The 20556-nt window shown below is 50.7% G+C and overlaps 2 protein-coding genes across 2 annotated transcripts; one reads left to right on the forward strand and one right to left on the reverse strand.

The window, feature by feature from the left end:
• The first annotated feature begins 1304 nt into the window (after nucleotides 1–1304).
• ANKRD53 (ankyrin repeat domain 53) lies at nucleotides 1305–7894 on the forward strand. The gene is made up of 6 exons (XM_070949183.1): nucleotides 1305–1411; nucleotides 2056–2194; nucleotides 4470–4669; nucleotides 5501–5665; nucleotides 6458–6578; nucleotides 7160–7894. Exons 1-6 carry the CDS (start codon nucleotides 1305–1307, stop codon nucleotides 7892–7894), a joined length of 1467 nt encoding a protein of 488 aa, XP_070805284.1.
• Nucleotides 7895–8542: 648 nt separating this feature from the next.
• Nucleotides 8543–18730, reverse strand: TEX261 (testis expressed 261). Its single transcript, XM_070948325.1, has 6 exons — nucleotides 18615–18730; nucleotides 16662–16741; nucleotides 15043–15196; nucleotides 13189–13256; nucleotides 12913–13015; nucleotides 8543–9688 (listed from the first exon to the last, which is right to left on the reverse strand). Exons 1-6 carry the CDS (start codon nucleotides 18682–18684, stop codon nucleotides 9573–9575), a joined length of 591 nt encoding a protein of 196 aa, XP_070804426.1. The 5' UTR covers nucleotides 18685–18730; the 3' UTR covers nucleotides 8543–9572.
• Between the last annotated feature and the right edge of the window lie 1826 nt (nucleotides 18731–20556).

A 20556-nucleotide genomic window follows, 5' to 3' on the forward strand; every position in this document is an offset into this window, starting at 1 on the left:
CTGGCTTCCCACAAGCAAAGTCAGGGGTAGCATTCACAGATTCGCTTAACAACTAGAATGATTCACTTAACAACCATGGCAAAAATGGTCCTAGGCATCTCACATAACCGCCTCGCTTAGCAGCAGAAATTCCAGGCCCAATCTTGGTCGTATGTCAAGGACTAAAGTAGGAGAACTGGGGGCTTGGCCGCTTCCATCATTTCATCAGAATTCGCACGCAGCGCCCTCAACCCAGACTTCAAAAGCGCCAAAGTCTGCAAGTGGGAGACAGGCACAGTTTGGCCAGTTCAAGCCTCGGTTGATGGGATTGGAACCCAGCTCACGGGAAGGTCACTCACTGCATGACGGACAGAAGTTGAGACTTCTGCACCTGGCCTTGGATTTCTCACCTGGGAAGGCAGAAAGAGTCCTCCGTCTTCCTCTTCCTCCTCCTCCTCTTTCCTTCTCCTTCGCCCTCTTCTTCTTTCTACTCTTCTTTTATCTCCTCTTCCCTCTTCCTACTCTTTTCCTCCTGCTGCTCCTTTTTCCTCTTCCTCCTTTTCCTTTTCCTTCTCCCTCTCCCACTTCTTCCTCTACCTCCATTCCCCTTTCCCTTCTTCCCCTTCCTCTTCCTCCTCTTTCCTTCTCCTTCACCCTCTCCTTCTTTCTATTCTTCCTTTATCTCCTCTTCCCTCTTCCTACTCTTTTCCTCCTCCTGCTCCTTTTTCCTCTTCCTCCTTTTCCTTTTTCTTCTCCCTCTCCTTCTTTCTATTCTTCCTTTATCTCCTCTTCCCTCTTTCTCTTCTTCCCTCTCTTTTCCTCCTCCTGCTTCTTTTTCCTCTTCCTCCTTTTCCTTCTCCATCTCCCACTTCTTCCTCTACCTCCCCTCCCCTTTCCCTTCTTCCCCTTCCCCTTCCTCTTCCTCCTCTTTCCTTCTCTTCCCCCTCTCCTTCTTTCTATTCTTCCTTTATCTCCTCTTCCCTCTTTCTCTTCTTCCCTCTTCCTACTCCTTTCCTCCTGCTGCTCCTTTTTCCTCTTCCTCCTTTTCCTTCTCCCTCTCCCACTTCTTCCTCTACCTCCCCTCCCCTTTCTCTTCTTCCCCTTCCTCTTCCTCCTCCTCCTCTTTCTTTCTCCTTCCCCCTCTCCTTCTTTCTCTTCTTCCTTTATCTCCTCTTCCCTCTTCCTCCTTCTCTTCCTCCTTTCTTTTCTTCCTCCTCTTTCCTTCTCCCCCCCCCCTCCGCGCGAGAACCGGGCTGAGGCTGGGCAGGGTTGCCGGGCAACGCCTTGTCCACGCGCCGCGGTTGCCGGCCGCCCCACTTGCCGCGATGGTGGGTCCGAAGCTGCCTCGCCCGGGGCGGAGCCCGCTCAAGACTCGCGGATCGCGCCGCGTGGCCACCTCCAGCGCCCTCGCCTTCGCCACCGTCTCCTTCAGGCCAGTGGGGGGAAGAGCCCTCCTCGCGCAGAGCCTCCCTTGGCCAGCGCAGGCTACCTTCGGCCCCGGGACGGCACCTGGCGGGGGATCTCCAAGGGGAGGAAGGAAGGGGTCGCTCCTGGACTACAAATCCCCGGCTTTCCCTGTGTCTGCTGGGGATGATGGTCCCTGTGGTGGGCAGCCGTCTTTCGGCCTCAGCTCCTCAGGGGGGCTTTAAGCCTCCAGGCTCCAAGGAAAGGATCCCGCCAGGGAAGCAGCCAAGCCGGAGGGGTCCTGGAGCTTCACAGATTGCACAACTCCTGCCCCCCCCCAAAAAAGCTGGGAGGGACCTCCGAGGTCATCCAATCCACCCCCTGCCTTTAGAGCAATGGGCTCGATTTTATTCCCGTCAAAAGCTCTCGTCTTTAAGAAGAACGATCGGGGGGGGGGGGGTCTCTGGAAGCAGCTTTTCCGACAACCCCCCCAACTCCTGCTGGGCATCAAAGGAGGGGGGGTCATTGGAAAAGGCGTTTCTAGACCCCCTCCTGATTGAGCTGGCCCCCACCTTCGCAGACTCCCCCCCATCCTCAAAGCCCCTCAGCCTTTCACCAAAGAGAGGAGGGGGAGAGGGGGGAACCCAACAGCCTCTCTGCCTTGTGTTTTAGCAACGTGAAACCCCAGTCGTCAAGACAGACCCCCACCAAACAGACCCAGGATTCGCACTACGCTGCCAGCACCGGACAGACCCAGTGGCTCCAGATCACCCTGCAGAAAGCGGAGACCCCCAACCAGGCGGATATTAATGTAAATCCCCACCCCCACTTTGGAAACCTGGGTGCCCCCTTTTCTCCTGCCAGGAAGCCTTTGCTTGGCTGGCAAGAAGCCCTGGGGGGGTGGGGGGTGGAGGGCATCTGAATTGGGGATAGAATTTTATACGGGTAGTCCTCAACTTACAACAGTTCATTTAGTGGCCATTACAACGGCGCTGAAAAAAGGGACTTGGGGGTGTTTTTCACAGTTACGACCTTGGCAGCCTCCCCATCCCAAATTCGGATGCTTGGCAACAGGTTCACATTTATGACGGTCGCAGTGCCCTGGGGTCATGTTTGCGACCTTCTGACATGCAAAGTCAACGGGGAAGCCGGATTCACTTAACAACCGGGTGACTAATTCATCAACTGCTGTGATTCACTTAACGACTAAGGGAAGAAAAGTCATAAAATGGGGCAAAATTAAAAGAATTCTCACTTAACAACTGAAATGTTGGGCTGCGTTGTGGTCCTAAGTCGAGGGCTACCTGTATACAGGGGTACCTCGGTACTTACTCACCGTTAATCGGTTCCAGGAGGTGCGATGAGTACCAAAAACCATGAGTACGGAAGTAAGGAATAATGTGGTTCCAACAATGTTTTAGCTTGTGGGTTGAGTACCAAACGACGAGTACCGGGACAACATTTTCACAACAAAATGCATTGAGTACAAAGTTTGATGAGTTTCAGAGCAGTTGAGTACCAAACTGTTGCTGTATTTATGCATACATTTATGGCTTCTTTTTAATGTTGTAAAGCCGCCTTGTGGCAAGATGGGTGGCAAAACAAATTAACAAACAAACAAATAAAAGAACGCAAGGAAGCAAACCAGGTGTCTATGGAGATTCTCCATCATCCAGGTCTCCTGGTTGTCCCAGAGGAGCTTTTTCCAAGAGGCAGCTGGACCAGTTGTGGGTTGCTACCGGTTTACCCCAATTCGGGCGAATTGGTAGCGGCAGGAGGCTCCGCCCACCTGCCCAGATGTCTCTGCGCAGAAGCATCCACGAGCGAACCAGTAGCAACGGGATTTGAAACCCACTACTGAACTGGACTATCTTGGTGTTATTTCCCACTCCCCCGCCCTTTGGAAACATTTGGCTTCTCATCCATGAAGCTTCTTCCGTTCAACCTTAACCCAGAACTGAAGAAGCTTCTTGGATGAGAAGCGAAACCTTTTCAAGGAAAACGAAACAAGAAAGTCTATGGGGATTCTCGGCCATCCAGGTCATGATTATCCCAGAGGTGCTTTTTCAAGAGACCACTGGACTTTCTTGCTTTTTCCTTTTGAAGACGTTTCGCTTCTCATCCCAGAAGCTTCTTCAGCTCTGACTGGATGGTGGGGAAGGGAAGGATTGATATTCCTTGCAGGCAGCTCTATAGACATTTAGTTGTGCACTTTGGGATGAACGCCCTCGAATGGTGCGGGAGTTTGGATTTCCAGAAAAAAAAATTGCAGACTACAAGAACTCTTTCAGCAGTTCCAAGAAGGCTCCACCCCCATTTGCACCACTCCGGTGACCCTGAGGACACAGATAAACCTCCAGGTGGCCTCAACGACCCCCTTAGAAGGATGCAAATCACCAACTGTCTGCAAGGAGCGTAAATCCCTCCATTCCCCACCATCCAGTCAGAGTTGAAGAAGCTTCTGGGATGAGAAGCAAAACGTCTTCAAAGAGAAAACAACAACAAGAAAAAAGTCCAGAAAACAGGAGACCGTGAGATCTAGTCTCGTTTTAGGCATGAAAGCCAATTGGGTGACTTTAAGCCAATCACCAAGAGACGGTAAGTTCTGCTTTAGGCATGAAAGCCAGCTGGGTGACTTTAAGCCAATGCATCACCAGGAGATGGTGAGTTCTAGTTCTGCCTTAGGCACAAAAACCAGGTGACTTTGGGCCAGCCCCTCTCGCTCAGCCCAACCCGTCTCATAGGATTGTTCTGGTGTGTTGTGTAGGTTGTAGTGGTAGGTTGCGTTATTTGTAAAAGTAACAAAGGCAGATACAAATAAATGCATAATTTTTTAAAAAAAATAGAAAACCGGAATGCTTTTTATCTGACTACTTTGGCTAAGGCCGGGATTAAGTACTGACCTTGAGGGTGTCCCTCTTCCCCATCTACAACCCCACATGGGGAGGGGCCAGCCCTAGTAAGTCCCCCTTCCTCATTTTTTGCCTGCTTCCTTGGACCCTCTGAAGGGCCCGCCCGGTCTGTCTGTCTGGCTGACTGCCTGTCCATCCGTCCATGGCTCCCTCCTCCCTTCCTTTCTCTGCCAGGGCTTCTCCACGCTGCACACAGCCGCACTGCACGGACGGCTGGACTGCATGAAGATGCTGATCGAGAAGTACAACTTGGACATCAACATGGCCAGCCTGAGAGGCTGGAGGCCCATCCACCTGGTGCTGGGCCAGGAGAGCAAGGCCATGGCCGTGGAGTGCCTCCAGTACCTGCTCAGCAAAGGCGCGGACGTCAACGTGTAAGCTGGGCGGGGGGAGGACATCTCTGGAGGTTTGGCAAAGGAGGGGGGGGAGTTTGTACAGGTAGTCCCCGACTTACAACAGTTCGCTTAGTGGCCGAAGTTACAACGGCACTGAATCAGAATCAGAACAGAGCTGGAAGGGGCCGTGGAGGTCTTCTCAAAAGCATGAGACCTTCAGGTTTTCAGTCATCTAATCAACTCTTTGGAGCTCGGGGCCAAACTGTGGGGTCCTTAGGGCTCTCTGACTTGGTAGTTTTCTTGCAGACCTTTCATTGCCCAACTAGGTAATGTGTTCAATGTCAGGAGGAGGAGGAGGAGGAGGGCTGTGGGGTCCTTGGGGCTCTCTAAACTTGGTGATTTTCTTGCAAATGTTTCCTAACCAAACTAGGTAATGTCATCAGGGCTAGAAGGGATTTGTGGGGGAATGGAGGAAGAGGAGGAAGAGGAAGACAACTGTGGGGTCCTTGGTACTCTCTGAGTTTGGTGGTTTTCTTGCAGTTTCCTGACCCAACTAGGTCTCGATCTTTGCTCAACCCTCTCCTCCCTTCAAGCACTGATGATGTTACCTAGTTGGGTCATGAAACATCTGCAAAAGAAGAAGTCAATCACCCAAGACACCCACCCACCCACCCCCAGTAATATCATCCCTGGGCCTGGGAAGCTTTTGCAAAACTCTGGGTGTCCGGCAGCCTCTGGGATCTCGTAGCCTGAACATGTTGGTGTGAGGTTCTTGCTTGGCCCACCTCCTGTCCAGTCTCTCTCTCTCCCTGGAGAACTTTTCAACAAACTTTAGGGCTTCCCTAAAACTGCCCCCTTCTGGCTCCCCAGGCAGAATTACAACGGGGTGTCTCCACTTCACAAGGCTGCCAGCGAGGGGCGTGAAAACTGTCTCCAGGTTTTGATTGACGCCGGGGCTAACGTCCATGCCCACGACAACGAGGGACAGAAGCCCATCGATCTGTGCAAAATGTGGGGCCACAGAGCGTGTGCCAAGTGAGTCGGTCGCTTCAACGCCGGGTGGGAGGGAAACTACGGCATGCCCAGTTTGGAAGGGGCCTTGGAGGTCATCTATTCCAACCTTGGCCCCAGAGCTGGAATCCAGAACTTGACAGTTTGTCCCAAAGGTGCATTTCTCAAGAGGCAACTGGACTTTCTGGTTTTTCTTTGAAGACGTTTCACTTCTCATCCAAGAAGCTTCTTCAGCTCTGACTGGGATGGTGGGGAATGGAAGGATTGATACTCCTAAAAGAGGAGGTCCAAGAGGCCATCTGTGTCCAAATTGAGCAGCCCTCTCTCAACAGAGGGGGTGGGATAGGACATCATCCATCTCCACTCTACAACACAGTTCCTTTCAGCAGTTCCAAGACCCTCTAAACCTTCAAGGACCCTCTAAAACAGTGTTTCTCAACCTTGGTAGCTTGAAGATGGGTGGACTTCAACTCCCAGAATCCCCCAGCCAGCAGCGCTGGCTGGGGGATTCTGGGAGTTGAAGTCCACCCATCTTCAAGCTTCCAAGGTTGAGAAACACTGCTCTAAAAGGATGCAAATGACCAGCTGCCTGCAAGGAATAGAAATCCTTCCGTTCCCTACCATCCAGTAGATCTGAAGAAGCTTCTTAGATGAGAAGCGAAACGCCTTCAAAGAAAAACCAGAAAGTCCATTTACCTCTTGAAAAAAAAAACCATCTTTGGGACGGTCATATGGCTAGGAAAGGGGTCCCTGCAAGGTAGGAGCGGACTGGGCTGGGTGACAGCTCTGCTCTGTTCCCCACCCCACCCCTTCTAGGCGCCTCTCCCATGCCATGTGGAAGGCCAACAAGAAGCACCAGCTGCAACAGATGTGCAAACTGGAGTCCATCAAAGCCGTGTGTGAGATGAAGCAAAGGCAGTTCCTGCTGAGAGAACAGGTAGTTCTTGTACATTTTACCTTCATAGGTAGGACGGCGTGAATTCCGGGCCTTCTTTTGGCCCTTTGCCAGCCTTTTCCCAGCCCGTTTTCGAGGCTTTTTTTGGCGTGTTTTTGGCAATATGCAGTCTATAAGACGCACAGACATTTTCACCCCCTTTTGGGAGACAAAAAAAGTGTGTCCTATAGTCCAAAAAAATGTGGTACTTTTTATCCCTCCTTTATTACTTTAAAGCAGTGGTGAAATCCGAATTATTTTACTACCGGTTCTGTGGGCGTGGCTTGGTGGGCGTGGTGTGGCTTGGTGGGCGTGGCTTGGGAAGGATACTGCAAGATCCCCATTCCCTCCCCACTCGGGGGCCAGCCAGAGGTGGTATTTGCCGGTTTTCCGAACTACTCAAAATTTCCGCTACCGGTTCGCCAGAACCTGCTGGATTTCACCCCTGCTTTAAGGGCTGCTTAAGATGGCGAACGTACCTAATGCTCTTCTTTTTGCCCACAACCTCTCCTATTGGGGAGGGGGCTGTTATGCCAAAGGCCAGGCACCTGGGGTCAGCGCCTCCTTTGCTTTTCTCTTCCCAGAGGGAGCTGAACATCTGCAACGTGATGGCCTTCGAAAGCTGGCTGCTGAAGAAGGGCCTGCCGTTGCCTACTCGGACCATCCTGGACCTGTCGCAGGTCCAGCGCCACTCGCTGACCCTCCGCAAGTTGGGTGGCCATATTGCCAGCCCCATCCCCTCCCTCGGCGCCCTGCTCAGGTCCTCCGACTCAATCCTCAGCATACAACGCAGGTACCGGCGTCAGAAGCCCTGGAACCTCAGCACCAACCTGGAGTCCGAACCGGCCACGTCCATCTTCCGGCCGAATGTCATCCGGTTAGGCGTAGAGCCCGAGAAGCTGCCGCAGCACGACTTCACCTCCTTCCTCTTCCTCTTCAAGGATCCTTTCGGGGATCCGGTGATCCAGATCGACAATATTGGCAGGGTCTACTCCGTGCCGGATCTGCCCTACGAGGTCCTTCACCAGAGCCTCTATCCCCGCACCTGGACGCCCCGCCTGGAGGTCCCTCGGGACCTCCGGCCGGTGCAAATTTTTAATCTGAAGCACCGGCGTCGCCCGGGGCCAGAGCACTGGTGGACCGACCAAATGGCCCTGAGCCTCCGGGTCACTCTGGATCCCATCTTCCTGAGCAGCCTGCAGAGCCACGTCTCTACCTACTGCAGCACCGAAGCTCTGAGCCCAAGAACGGCGAGCTCAGGCTCCCCGAAAGAGCCCCCCTCCGTCCAGAGCGAATCGTCCAACTCGTCCAGCCCGTAGGAGGAAGGCCTTGTGGGCCCCTTCTGCCATGCCCCAGAGAGCAAAGGGGCAGGAATGCCCCCTCCCCTCAAATGCCCCGTCTCTATAAAGTATTTGATAGGGTTGACTCTGCCACGCTCAGAAACATTTAATGATGAATAATAATAATAATAAAAGCGCAGTTAGGGCACTTCCTCTCCTGCGTCCATCGGTCTTCAATGCACAGCAGGAATTTGGGGCTCCCGAAATACAGGCAGTCCTCGATTTACGGCCACAATCCAGCCCAAAATTTCTGTTGCTAAGCGAGACAGTTCCTAAGCGAGTCTTGCCCCGTTTCTCCATCTTTCTCGGCCCCGTGGTTAAGTGAAAGGCTGCAGTGATTCACTTAGTAACACCGTTGTTAAGTGAATCTGGCTTCCCTTGTCAAAAGGGGGATCATGTGACCCCCCCCCCGGATGCTGCGACTGTCATAAATCTGAGTCAGTTGCCAAGCGCCTGAATTTTGATCACCTGATCGCGGGTGATGCCGCAACGGTCCCAAGTGTGAAAAATGGCCCTAAGTTTGTAATTTCAAATGGTCACTAAACGAATGGACGTAAGTTTTCACCCCCAATAAAAAGGAAGCCCAATGAAACCCCTGAAGAAAAAGGGGAGAAGGGAGTCGTCTCCTTGTTCGGTTGTCACTGAACACCTTTATTGAACACAGACCGTGTGCTGAGACGCCCGTCGCCTTCAGCCAAGGACATCGCGGCAGCTGGGAGCCTCTGGAGGTCCTCTAGACGAGCCAGGCAGCCTGACAACTGCCAGGGGAGAGCCAGGGGGCTGCCCAGCCCAAGGAGCAGAGTCGACCCTCGTGGCTTCCCGCATTCCAGGCACAACCTCTCAAATTCTTTGCACGCAATCTTGGTTCCTTCCCCAACCTCGGGGTGTTGGTACAGTACAGTTCGATTTTCACTCACCCCCCCACGGTTGAAGTCCCGGAAGCTTTTGGGGGGGGGGACACCGGCAGTCTTCCGGGCTAAACGCAGCTTTGCTTTTCACATACCCCCAAAAAGCTGAGCCAGGAGGTTTGGGTAGAACCGTCATTCCTGGTTTCCTTTTTTTAAAAAAAAACAAGAACCAGAACCAAAAGTTTAGCCAGCCTCCCAGAGAGGAACCTCCCAGCACAACGAAGGAAGAAGCATTAAGACTCTTTTTCATTCCTGGCCGGACGGTCTGGTTCAGTTCAGCTGGTATGGAAGGCGGCGGCGTCTTCAGAATGTCCACTCGGTCCTTCCTTCCTGGGTAGATCCCTCTCGAAACTTTGGAAGAAGTCCGGCAGTGGAGAGCTTGTGAAATGTTGCACCCCTTCCTACCCCAAAGGGGTGAACCGCCTGGCTTAAAAGCACGCTCAGAGTTCATTGGGGACCCCATTGAGAGGGGTGGGCGAGGGGGGGTTCCCCATCCTCACCCCCTTCCCCAGCCACCCACAGGAAAGAGGGGGATCTTGGGAGGCCCAGCTCCACACACACACACACACCCCCCACGCCTCTGGGCTCTTTCCTGGTTTGTTCACCCCGAACAGATCTGGAAGTCAGGAAAAAAGGGGGACGCGGAGGCTCAGAACGGGCCCCCTTTTCAGGGAGGGAGGTACGCGTTTGGCCAGAAGAGGTGGGGAGGGGGAACCAACAACATCCGGGGGTTGCTGGAGGGGAGGAGATCAGTACATCTTCTGTCGGCTGGGCAAGATGGCTTCCTTGATGAAGGAGAAGACGAGGAGGATGCCGGAGCGTTTCCCTCGCTTCCCTTTGGTGAAGTAGTTGGAGACCACGTCGTCTGAGGAGGCAAAGGAGAAGAGATCAGAGAGAAGGGCCTGGATAGCTCAGCAGACTAATGCATTGTAATTTAACACCAGCTGCCTGCAATTACTGTAAGTTCGAATCTCACCAGGCTCAAGGTCGACTCAGCCTTCCATCCTTTCTAAGGTAGGTGAAATGAGGACCCAGTTTGTGGGGGCAATAAGGTGACTTTGTATAAAATATACAAAAGTATGAAGGCTATTGCTTAACACCTTGTAAGCCGCCCTGAGTCTCCGGAGAAGGGCGGCATATAAATCAAATTAAAAAAAAAAAAAGGGCCCATATTCATAATTCAGTAATTATCTCATTTCTCATATTATCAAACTGATAAGCATCTTTATATTATTATCCTCATTTGTCATTTATTTATAACTATGGCTTTCTCGTTTCATAAAAATTATTTTCAAATATTATGACATTCATTTCATATTTCATATTTCCATGTTTTATTATCTAGCCATTGATAAAATAAATCCCATTATCTTATAATATAATAGTAAATGATGAATATGGGGATGAAGCACCAAAGACTTGTAACTGACCGACACACGGTTTGCAATTGCAATGGATGATGGATTTATGTTTTACGTTTTGTTTGAAAAAAAAAAAAGAGAGAGAGAGAGAGAAGGACCAGCGAGAGGGATTCAAAACCAGCCCTTCCCCCAGGGCCCACCTGTGGAGAAAACCCTCGTCCCCCAGGCCCACGGCCAGAGGTGGATTCAGCCGGTTCGGGCCAGTAGTGGAGATCGCAGGTGGGCCCGCCCACCAGCCCCAGAGCTATGACGTTCCTATTTAGCCACATTTTTTAGGCCAGGTACATGCACGGAAGGCGTGCGCACGAGCAAAATGCATGTGTCAGCGTTCCAAATTAGGCTCTCTTCCAGCACTGACATAACAAGATGAACTTTTACCTAGTTTTGTATGTACAGATAGTGTTTCCTGGGAGACGAGGGTGGGGACTGCATTCCTGTGAAAAGAACGTGCCGGGAGGTAGAGATGGATCTGCATGATGGCCAATGGGACATTGGGGTTGGAGAGCGGAAGAGGAGGGGGTTGGAAGGAGGGGCCAGTTTGGCTGCAATTAGAATCAGGAACGTCGGCTTTTTATGTTCTTAAATAAAAATGATTCATTAGAGACTCTGCGCTTGAAAATGAAACTTATTTAAGATAGCACCGAAACCTGACAGCATGTGTGGAAGGCCGGGGAAATGCACGGAAGGTGCACAGGTGTGGCGAACCGGTGGTAGAAGTGAAACCCACCCCTGCACTCATCCCACCCACTGGCAGCTGAAGGGAGAGATGGGAACCGAGAGGGCAGGCCAGAGCCCAACGCCCATCAATGGCTAACAGAGAATATCTGTACTGAATATCAGGGCTGAACGGGGGAGCGGGCTTTGCTCCTTCTTTCTCTACAGGTGGCCCTCGACTTACGGCCCCAAATTGAGGCCAAAATTGTGGCTTCCAAGTGGAGCTTTTGCTCCGGTCTGACAAATGTCCTTGGCTTAACATTTGTTAAGCAAATCACTTCGGTCGTTAAGCGAGTAACAGGGTTGTTAAGCGAATCTGGCTTCCCTCCGATGACTCTGCTTGTCAGGTGATCAGGTGACCTCAGGACACTGCGACCGTCATAAATTCAAGTCAGTTGTCAAGCCTGAGAGTGTAAATCACGTGACCACGGGGATGGCGCATCGGTCGTTAAGTGTGACAACCGGTCGTAAGTCACTTTTTTTCAGTGGTGGTGTAACTTCAAACAGTCACTAAGTGAAGTGTTGTAAGTCCAGGACCACTTGGAGTTTGGGGCTGGACGGGGCAGTGGGCTTTGCTCTCTCTTTACATACAAGCTTGTCCTGTCAAATATGGGTGGGATGTCCTTGGGGGGGGGGGGTTCTTGCTTGGCTCCTCCCTGCGTTGTGATAAAAGCTCCTTGAGTTTCATAGCTGCAAAACACACTTCACCATAGTTCACCATAGTTTCAACTGGGAAACGGTGACCAAGTCCAAAACCAGCAGGGAATTCCTGGAAGCCATCCACAGGCACGTGGAGGTAAACAACATTTACACACCATTCCAACGAGAGAAGCCAAAAGCCAAAAGGGAAACAAAAAGACCAAAACGCCAGCAATCAATACCCAGCTAAGCAGAGATTAATACTGGACTGACAATCAACAAGCAAACAATGCCCCAGTCAAGGAATGACTAACTACAATCTCCTGAGCAGGGGGTTGGACTAGAAGACCTCCAAGGTCCCTTCCAACTGTGTTGTTATTCTATTCTATTCTATTCAGTCAAACAGTAAACCACCACCTAATTGAGAACTTCCAGGAACATTCCCACCAATGTTGTCTATAAATGGAGAGCAAATCCTCCCCCCTTCTAACCCTGATGATGTCCCGTTGTTGGGTAATGAAACGTCTCAAGAGAGCAGCACTAAAGACCCACGAGTCCTCTCCACAAAATCCCTCTCCCTTCCAACACTGATGAGGTGACGTAGTTGGGTCATGAGACGTTTGCAAGGAAACAACCCAGCTCAGAGAGCACCAAGGACCCCACCTCAACAATTCCTCGATGCCAGCCATCCAGGCCCAGAGCCTCTCTCATCTCCTCACTCCTCTTTCTTTTTTTTTTTTTTATTGAAAAAGTTTTATTAGAAAAAAAAAAACAGTTTTCCCACAACCCTCCCACCCAACCCCCCCTCCCCCTCCCCGACTTCCCAGAGCAGAACACAAGGTATTTCTATTAACTTTTAACAATAAACTAAATTGCTTAACTATCCATTAAACTAACACCCTCTAAAAAATAATTCTTAACCCCCCATAGATAAAATCCTGCTTCTTGGATATAATACTTCTAATATCACTCATGTAGCGCTTATACAATTAAAGATTCATTCATAAGCTATTTGATATTTTTTAGTCTGATACTTATTTTGAATATAATCAATCCATCTTCTCCAGTCCTGTAAATATCTTTCTTGTGTATGATCCTTCAAATATGCTGAAATTTTAGCCATTTCAGCTAAGTTAGTTACTTTCAATATCCAAGCCTCCTGTTTCTTGAGAGACCCAGCACGAACTGACCAATAGGTAAAGTTGCTGCAGATTTTGTGTTGTGTGTCAATTCCGGGTGGGGGTTGTCTTGTGCCCCCCCCTTCCCTGGGCACAAGGGGGTTGTGGGGGGGGAGGGGTCTGGCTAGAGAACTGACCTCCAGGCTGCACGGTGGAAGGCAGGACGTTTTCGCCAGCCGACAAGGAGACGAAGAAGGCGAACGGGATGAGCCAGAGGCAGAAGGTGAAATAGGCCAGGACCTGGAAAGAGGGGGGATGGGGGGCAGGAGAGAAAGAGCATCAGACAAGCCCCGGTGTCGTCCCCCCCCCCTCGAAGCCATCCCAGGAACCCCCCAGATGCCGTCCCAGGGTGCCCCCTGCAGGGTCTCGTGGCTTTAAAGTCGCCCCCCCCCCCCTCTCCGGACCCCTCTTACCTCTGAGAAGGGATAATATTCTTCTGCAAAGTACTGAAAGGCCAGGTAATGGTTCAGCACAACCAGCACTGCCAAAATGGGGAGGGGGGAAAAGAGAGAAGGGGCTCACCAATTCGGAGGGGCTTCATTCAGCAAGATCCCCCTGAGAACCCAAACCCCACGGGGAGGGAACCGTGCCACAGAGACAGCGGTCAGCGATGGCAGAAAATCAGCAGCTCCCAAACGCTTATAACCCTCATAATAAAGTTTGTTTGTGGGAAAAGGGGCTTCCAGAGTCCTCCTGATTTTCAGATTTCAAGGGGTCCCTGCTCTCTCTCTCTCTCTCTCTCTCTCTCTTTTTAAAAGTGTCTACCTAGGCCTCATTGTGACAAAACGTTTGGCCACTTTAAGACTCCTGGACACCAACTCCCAGGATGCAATTTCGGTCCTATCCAGCTTCTCGTCCTTCCCTGTTAATCCCGCGTCTTGGACAAAGCCCAGAAACATTACAAAACATTGCCAGTGGTGTAAGATTTTAAAATCTCTGAAACAGGATTGAGAAAGGGGGGGGGGAAGGGAAAAGAAAACTGAGGCCAAAACTAAAGCAGAGCATCACTCGGAGCAGAGAGCGAGAGAGAAAGGCTCCTGATTCCAGTCAGGCTGAGATTTACAGAACGAAGGGAGATTAAGGGAGGTTCATAGCACCAGCCCTTAGAACCACTGCCTTAAGACACTCATAGGCCGCTTCCCAGCCCTCTCTAAGCGGTCTACGGAGTCAGCGTATTGCCCTCAACAATCTGGGTCCTCATTTTACCGACCTTGGAAGGGCGGAAGGCTGAGTCAACCTTCAGCCGGTCAGGATCGAACTCCTGGCAGTGGGCAGTTAGCCAGCCCGGCAGTACTGCATTCTAACCATTGTGCCACCATGGCTCTTATGAGAAAGAGGTAGATAGGTAGGCAGAGAAAGAGAGAGATGATATAGATGATAGATAGATAGATAGATAGATAGATAGATAGATAGATAGATGGATGGATGGATGGATGGATGGATGGATGGATGGATGGATGGATGGATGGAGGTGGGGGAGATAGGATAGGGAGGGAGGGAGAGAGAGAGAGAGAGAGAGAGAGAGAGAGAGAGAGAGAGAGAAAGGGAGAGAGAGAGAGAGAGAGAGAATGTATGTATATATGTATATATATATATATATCTCAAATTTATATATGGTTTGTTGTGAATGTGCCTGCTTGAGGGCTCTTGGATTGGAGCTGAAAGGCGAAAGGGATGCAGTATGCTCCCTCCCACATGTTGGGGTAGACCAGGTGCCTCGATAGGAAAACGATAGATAGATAGATAGATAGAGAGAGAGAGAGAGAGAGAGAGAGAGAGAGAGATGAGAGAGAGAGAGAGAGAGAAAGATTAGATGATACAGAGAGACAGAGAGATGGATAGACAGATACAGACAAACAGTCCTTACTCCAAGCACCTCCCAGTCTAAATTTGGATGGCAAGGGGAAAAAAGGAAGTGAATACAGGTAGTCTTTGACTTATTTGTATTTCTGAATGGTGATACATCTTATGGGGACACCCCCCCCCCCCCAAAAAAAAGATCAGGCTGTTAATGCTTTATGCCTCAAGCAAGAGACTGCAGAATTAAGCCAGAGCTGATTTCCTCTCATAATCTAAAGCAGATGTTTTCCATACTTGACCACTTTAAGACCTGCGAACTTCAATTCCCTCAGGTGGGGCAGACCCCAAATCTCTTTCAATCACGGCTGCAGGGGAGACGACCGCAGCGTATGACAAAGTCACCGTCAGAGAGGAAGGGGCCGTGGCCCTCCAGGGCCGGAGAAGGCGGGGGTGGGAGGGGCACTCACCACAGGACAGGATGAAATTTGGAGAGGTCAGCATGATGAAAGGGAAAGTTTGCAGCAGTCCGAAGTAGACCAGGTTGGTGAAGAGGCCCACGCCCACCACGAGACCCGGGAAGTGCTCAAAGAGATACAGGCCGACCAGCACAGCCGTGGAGAACTAGGAGAGAGAGAGAGAGAGAGAGGGAGGGGGGGTCAAGTCATCCAGGCCAAGGGCTTTGAAGGTGGAATCCTGGCAACTGGACTCCTTTCTCCTTGTTCAATCGGAACAGCGCTGGAAGGGACCTTCGAGGTCTTCTAGTCCAACCCCCCGCTCAAGCAGGAGATCCTGTACCAGGTCACTGGAGGTTTTTAAGAAGAGATTGGACAAATGACTGTCGAGTTTCTTCTTAGAAAACCTCCAGCGATGGAGCACCCACAACTTCCGGTGGCAAGGCGTTCCACTGGTTAATTGTCCTCACTGTTAGGACGTTTCTCCTTAATTCCAGGTGGCTTCTCTCTTTGGTAAGTTTCCATCCGTCGCTTCTAGTCCTGCCTTCCATTGTTTTGGAGAATGGCTTGACTCCCTCCTTCTTTGGGGCAGCCCCTCAAATACTGCACTACTGCTACCCTGTCACCCCTCATCCAAGCAGTTTCTTCGGCCAGAGAAAGCTCGTGAGGCAGAGAGTCTTGGGAATGGATTCCGATTCCTTTGTGCCAACCTTTGCAGGGAAGGACTGAGAATCCACCTATCTCAATGGGTTTTGGGGAGGAGACCCCTGAGATGGGTATGAACTGGAGCTGGTCCCCTCCAACGACTCTCTGCCCAGCTAATTTGCTCTGAGTGTTGAAGCTGCTTGGATGAGGAGCAGTGAAACGTCTTAAATCACCAAAAATGATTGTCCGGTTGTCACGATCCAGCCTTCGGAGACGAGAGAAAGCAGGGGACTCTGACGGATCAACGCCGTGCTCAGACCAGGCGCCGGGGGTGGGGGTGGGGGGGAGAGAAGGGGCAGCAGCCTCCTCGCCCGGAGCCTGCCGCTCTCTTCGCCACCTCTGGCCACGCAGGAGGTGGGAAAAGCGACACCAAAAAGAAGAAAAATGTCCCTCTAAATCTCGGTTTCTCAACCGCAGCAAATTCTGCCAGCTGAAGATGCCCCACATCACCCACTATACAGACAGTCCTCGGCGTATGACCACAATGAAGCCCAAAACTGTCACTGAGCAAGGCTAAGTGGTGGTTCATTGAACTTTGCCCCGTTCCACGACCTTTCTGGCCGCAGCTGTTGAGCCAACCTGGCTTCCCCGTGGATTTTGCTCGCCAGAAGGGGATCACGTGACCCCCAGGGACGCCGCGACCGTCATAAATGTGAGTCAGTTGCCAAGGGTCTGGATTTGGATCCCGTTGACTGTGAGGCAGTTGCAATGGTCGTAAGTATGAAAACTGGTCGTAAGTCACTTTTTCCGGTGCCCAAGCCAACGGCTGTAAGTTGAGAACCACCTGTAAATGTTTTCTCCGGGGAAGGGGGGGATGGGGCCGTGGAAAGCAGGCAAGAAAGGGGGGGGCCTCTCCCCCTCTGCCCCCTCCCTGCCCCAGACCAGAGAGCCCTGCGGAAAACCCAGGCGAAAGGCTGGCGGATGCTTACCCAGATCATGTATTTGATGATCCGGCTTGTGGCCACTGTGTACTCTTCTATCAGCTCCGCCAGGTAGTACAATCCAGCCGCTGGGAGGGAGGGAGAGGAGAAACACCCAACCATTAGGCCATCTTGCCACACTGCCTAAGCACAGTCAGCCTCCCAGCCTACAGGGGAGGCCAAGGCCCAATTCCTCCCACACCCCTGGCTGGACAGGCAGGGAGAGCAGCCTCCGATAGGGCCAACCAGTCCCTCCAGGCGTCCATCTCAGCCGCAGGACGGGAGGCAGGAGCGAATGGAGGAAACCACGGCCCTGCCTCTCCCCAGGCACCGAAGCCAGGCAGCTCCTCCTAGCACGACATCTGCTTTCCCACCCGGATATCGGCAGGAGATAGAAGATGGAGAGAGAGAGACAGAGAGACAGGATAGATAGATAGATAGATAGATAGATAGATAGATAGATAGATAGATAGATGATAATCATAGGATAGATAGATGATTGAGAGAGAGAGAGAGAGAGAGAGAGAGAGATGGGAGAGAGAGATGATAAGATAGATCAAGGTTAATAGAGATGACAGACTGACAGACAGACAGGTATTTCTCAACCTCGGCAACTTTAAGCTGGCTCACTTCAGCTCCCAGAATTCCACCCATCTTAAAGTTGTCAAGGTTGAGAAACCCTGATTGATAAGATTTTATATTGATCGATCGATAGATCAATATAGAGTAAACTGATAGACTGATAGGCAGATGATAGATTATATAAATGACTGGTTTAGAGAAAGGAACGAGAAAAAGGCAGATAAAACACCTATTATTACGTAACTAAAGCTCTGTATCTATAACTTTACCAACAGCTACAAGAATCTGGAAAAGAATTCCTGTAACCTTAACTGTTCCTACATTGGTAATTGTTTTTATATATTTGTACTTCTGTTGTGAGCTGCCGAGCTGGGCAGCATTTAAATTCAATAAATAAATAAATAAATAAGTGTAGGTGTATGTGCTTGTGAGAGAGAGAGAAAAAGGAAGGAAGGAAAAAAAGAAAGAAAAGAAAGGGAGACAGAGAAAGAAGGAAGGGAAGTAAAGAAAGAAAATAAAGAAAAGAGAAAAGAAACAGAAAAGGGAAAGAGAAAAAGAAGAAAAGAAAAGAAAAGAAAAGAAAAGAAAGAAGGAAGGAAGGAAAAAAGAAAGAAAAGGAAGGAAGAGAGAGAGAAGGAATGGAAGTAAAGAAAGAAAAGAAAGAAAAGAAAGAAAAGAAAGAAAAAAGGGAGAGAAAAAGAAGGAAGGAAATAAGAAAGAAAAGAAAGAAAAGAAAAGAAAGGGAGAGAAAAAGAAAGAAAGAGAAAAGAAAGAAAAAGAAGGAAGGAAGGAAAAAAGAAAAGAAAGGGAGAGAGAGAGAAAGAAGGGAACTAAAGAAAGAAAGAAAGAAAAAAGAAAGAAAAGAAAGAAGGAAAAAAGAAAAAGAAAAAAAAGAAAAAAGGGAGAGAGAGAAAGAAGGGAACTAAAGAAAGAAAGAAAGAAAAGAAAAAGAAAAGAAAAGGAAGGAAAAAAGAAAAGAAAATAAAAGAAAAAAGAAAAAGGGAGAGAGAAAAAGAAAGAAAGAAAAGAAAGAAGGAAGGAAAAAAGAAAAGAAAGGGGGAGGGGGGAGAGAGAGAAGCCTCCCTCCTTCCTTTCCCTTACAACAACGACCCTGCGAGGTAGACCGGCCTGCCTTCTATCCCCTGGCACAGCCTCCTCCTCCTCCTCCTCCTCCCCCCCCACCCATGAAGGAGCCCGTGAGGGGGGGGGAAGCGTGGGGGGGGGTTGGCTGCTGCTGGGGGGGGCGGAGGCTCCGGCCAGGAGGGGGCGACGCCACGTCGGGCGGGACCATCGCGCTCCGGGCGGGGGGGGAGGGCGAGAGTGGGGCTTGGCGGCCCCCGGGGGGGGCCTTCCGCGGGGAGGGGCGGGGGCTCCGCTCACCGATGCCGAGGGTGACGAAGGCGGCCTGGATGAGGAGCGCGAGCCAGCTCAGCGCGTACATGAACCACATCGTCGCCCCGCGCCTCACCCGGCGGCTGGCACCGATGGCTCCGCCCGGCACTTCCGGCACAGGCGGAAGTGGTTGGAATAACGCCGCCGTCGCCTCCTTCCTCCCCACAGCGGCCCCCGGCGGTCGGAGGTGGCGCGGCAGGACGGCGCTCGCCTCGCTCGGTTAACCCGGAAAAGAGAGACGAGGGGGAGGAGACTATGGCCCTTTGATGACTTCTGGACTTCAACTCCCAGAATTCCTGAGAGCAGCCATGCTGGTTGAAGAATTCTGGGAGTTGAAGTCCACCAGTCATCAAGGGGGCATCGTTCCCCACCTCTCTCTTAGAGGTCCATGGAAGCCCTTCTATTAAGGGAGATAATCCAGGGTCATTTGCAAGGGCTCTTTGTCCCTCGTGTGTGAGCGTGTGTGTTTCCTGAACCACCTTGACAGATTCAGCTCTTCCATGTTTTATTTATTTATTTATCAGTCAAAATAAAGTATTTACCCTCTCACCAGAATTGATTCCAGCTGGTGCACAACCACCAAATAAGCATTTTTATACCAACAACTGTTGTAATATATATATATGTATAGATTATAAAACAATCATTATAAAAACATGGATGATCATTATTAAATATCAAAATATTTGATTTATTTATTAAATTCGTTTGCCGTCCATCTTGCCACAGGGGGACTCTGGGTGGATTGCAACAATGAAAGGAAACCATAAATATTCCGGGAGAGATGGGCTCCAGCACGAATCCGAAAAGCTCGGAAGACTAAAACCTCTTGCAACATTACCCTGGGACACGTAGATTTGCCTTCACTTGTGAAACCATAAATGTCTGAAAATATGTATATAGGCACATTAAAATTGCAATAAAATATAAGTTCAATTGCTAAAGATGGGGAGGGAGGGAGGGAGGGAGGAGAACATGTAGGAGGGGAGGCGGGAACTGCGAATGGAAGGTCAGAAGGGAGGGAGAGATCTCACCTGGAGGAGGCAGGTAAAGTGCTCCAAAGGGCAGAAGCCATGGCAGAGAAGGCCCTTCTCCTCAACCCCTCCAGCCGGAATTCCCTGATTGACGGGGACCTCAGCATCCCTTCTCTGCTTGCACAAGTGGGGGGAGGGAGGCAGTCCCAGTGGAAGGTGATGGTTTCTCAAGTCACCTGGAGTCCCTGGGCTTTAAAAGTGATGACCAACACTTTGGAATATTGCATTCAGTTTTGGTTGCCACAGATGTGGAGACTCTGGAAAGACTGAAAAAGAGCAACAAAGATGATTAAAGTGCTGAACTAAAACATACAAAGAACAGTTGCAGGAACTGGGTATGGATAGTTTAATGAAGAGAAGGACTAGGGGTGACATGATATTTGAGGGGCTGCCCCAAAGAAGAGGGGTTCAATTTATTTTCCAAAGCACCAGAAGGCAGGAGAAGAAGCAACGGATGGAAATGGATCAAGGAGAGAAGCAACCTGGAATTGAGGAGAAACTTCCTGACAATTAACCAGTGGAACAGCCTGCCACCAGAAGTTGTGGGTGCTCCATCACTGGAGGTTTTTAAGTAGAGACAAGACAGCCATTTGTCTGGAATGACATAGGGTCTCCTGCCTGAACAGAGGGCTGGACTAGATGACCTCCAAGATCCCTTCCAACTTTGTTCTTCTGTTACAGTGACAGTTGTAGGGGGCTCCATCACTGGAGGCTTTCAAGGAGAGACTGGACCGCCGTTCGTTTGACGCGGTACAGGGTTGCCTGCTCGAGCAGGGGGTTGGACTAGACGACCTCCAAGGTCCCTTCCTTGAATTGCACCCCAGCAACGAGTGCAGCTCGTGGAGCAGCGTTGTGCCATGGGCCACTCCAGGGGTCCCAGAGGGGGCTTGGTTACG

Source organism: Pituophis catenifer, unplaced genomic scaffold (assembly GCF_029215685.1).
Source record: "Pituophis catenifer annectens isolate HBS135680 unplaced genomic scaffold, rPitCat1.0.hap2 SCAF_8, whole genome shotgun sequence".
NCBI lineage: Eukaryota > Metazoa > Chordata > Lepidosauria > Squamata > Colubridae > Pituophis > Pituophis catenifer.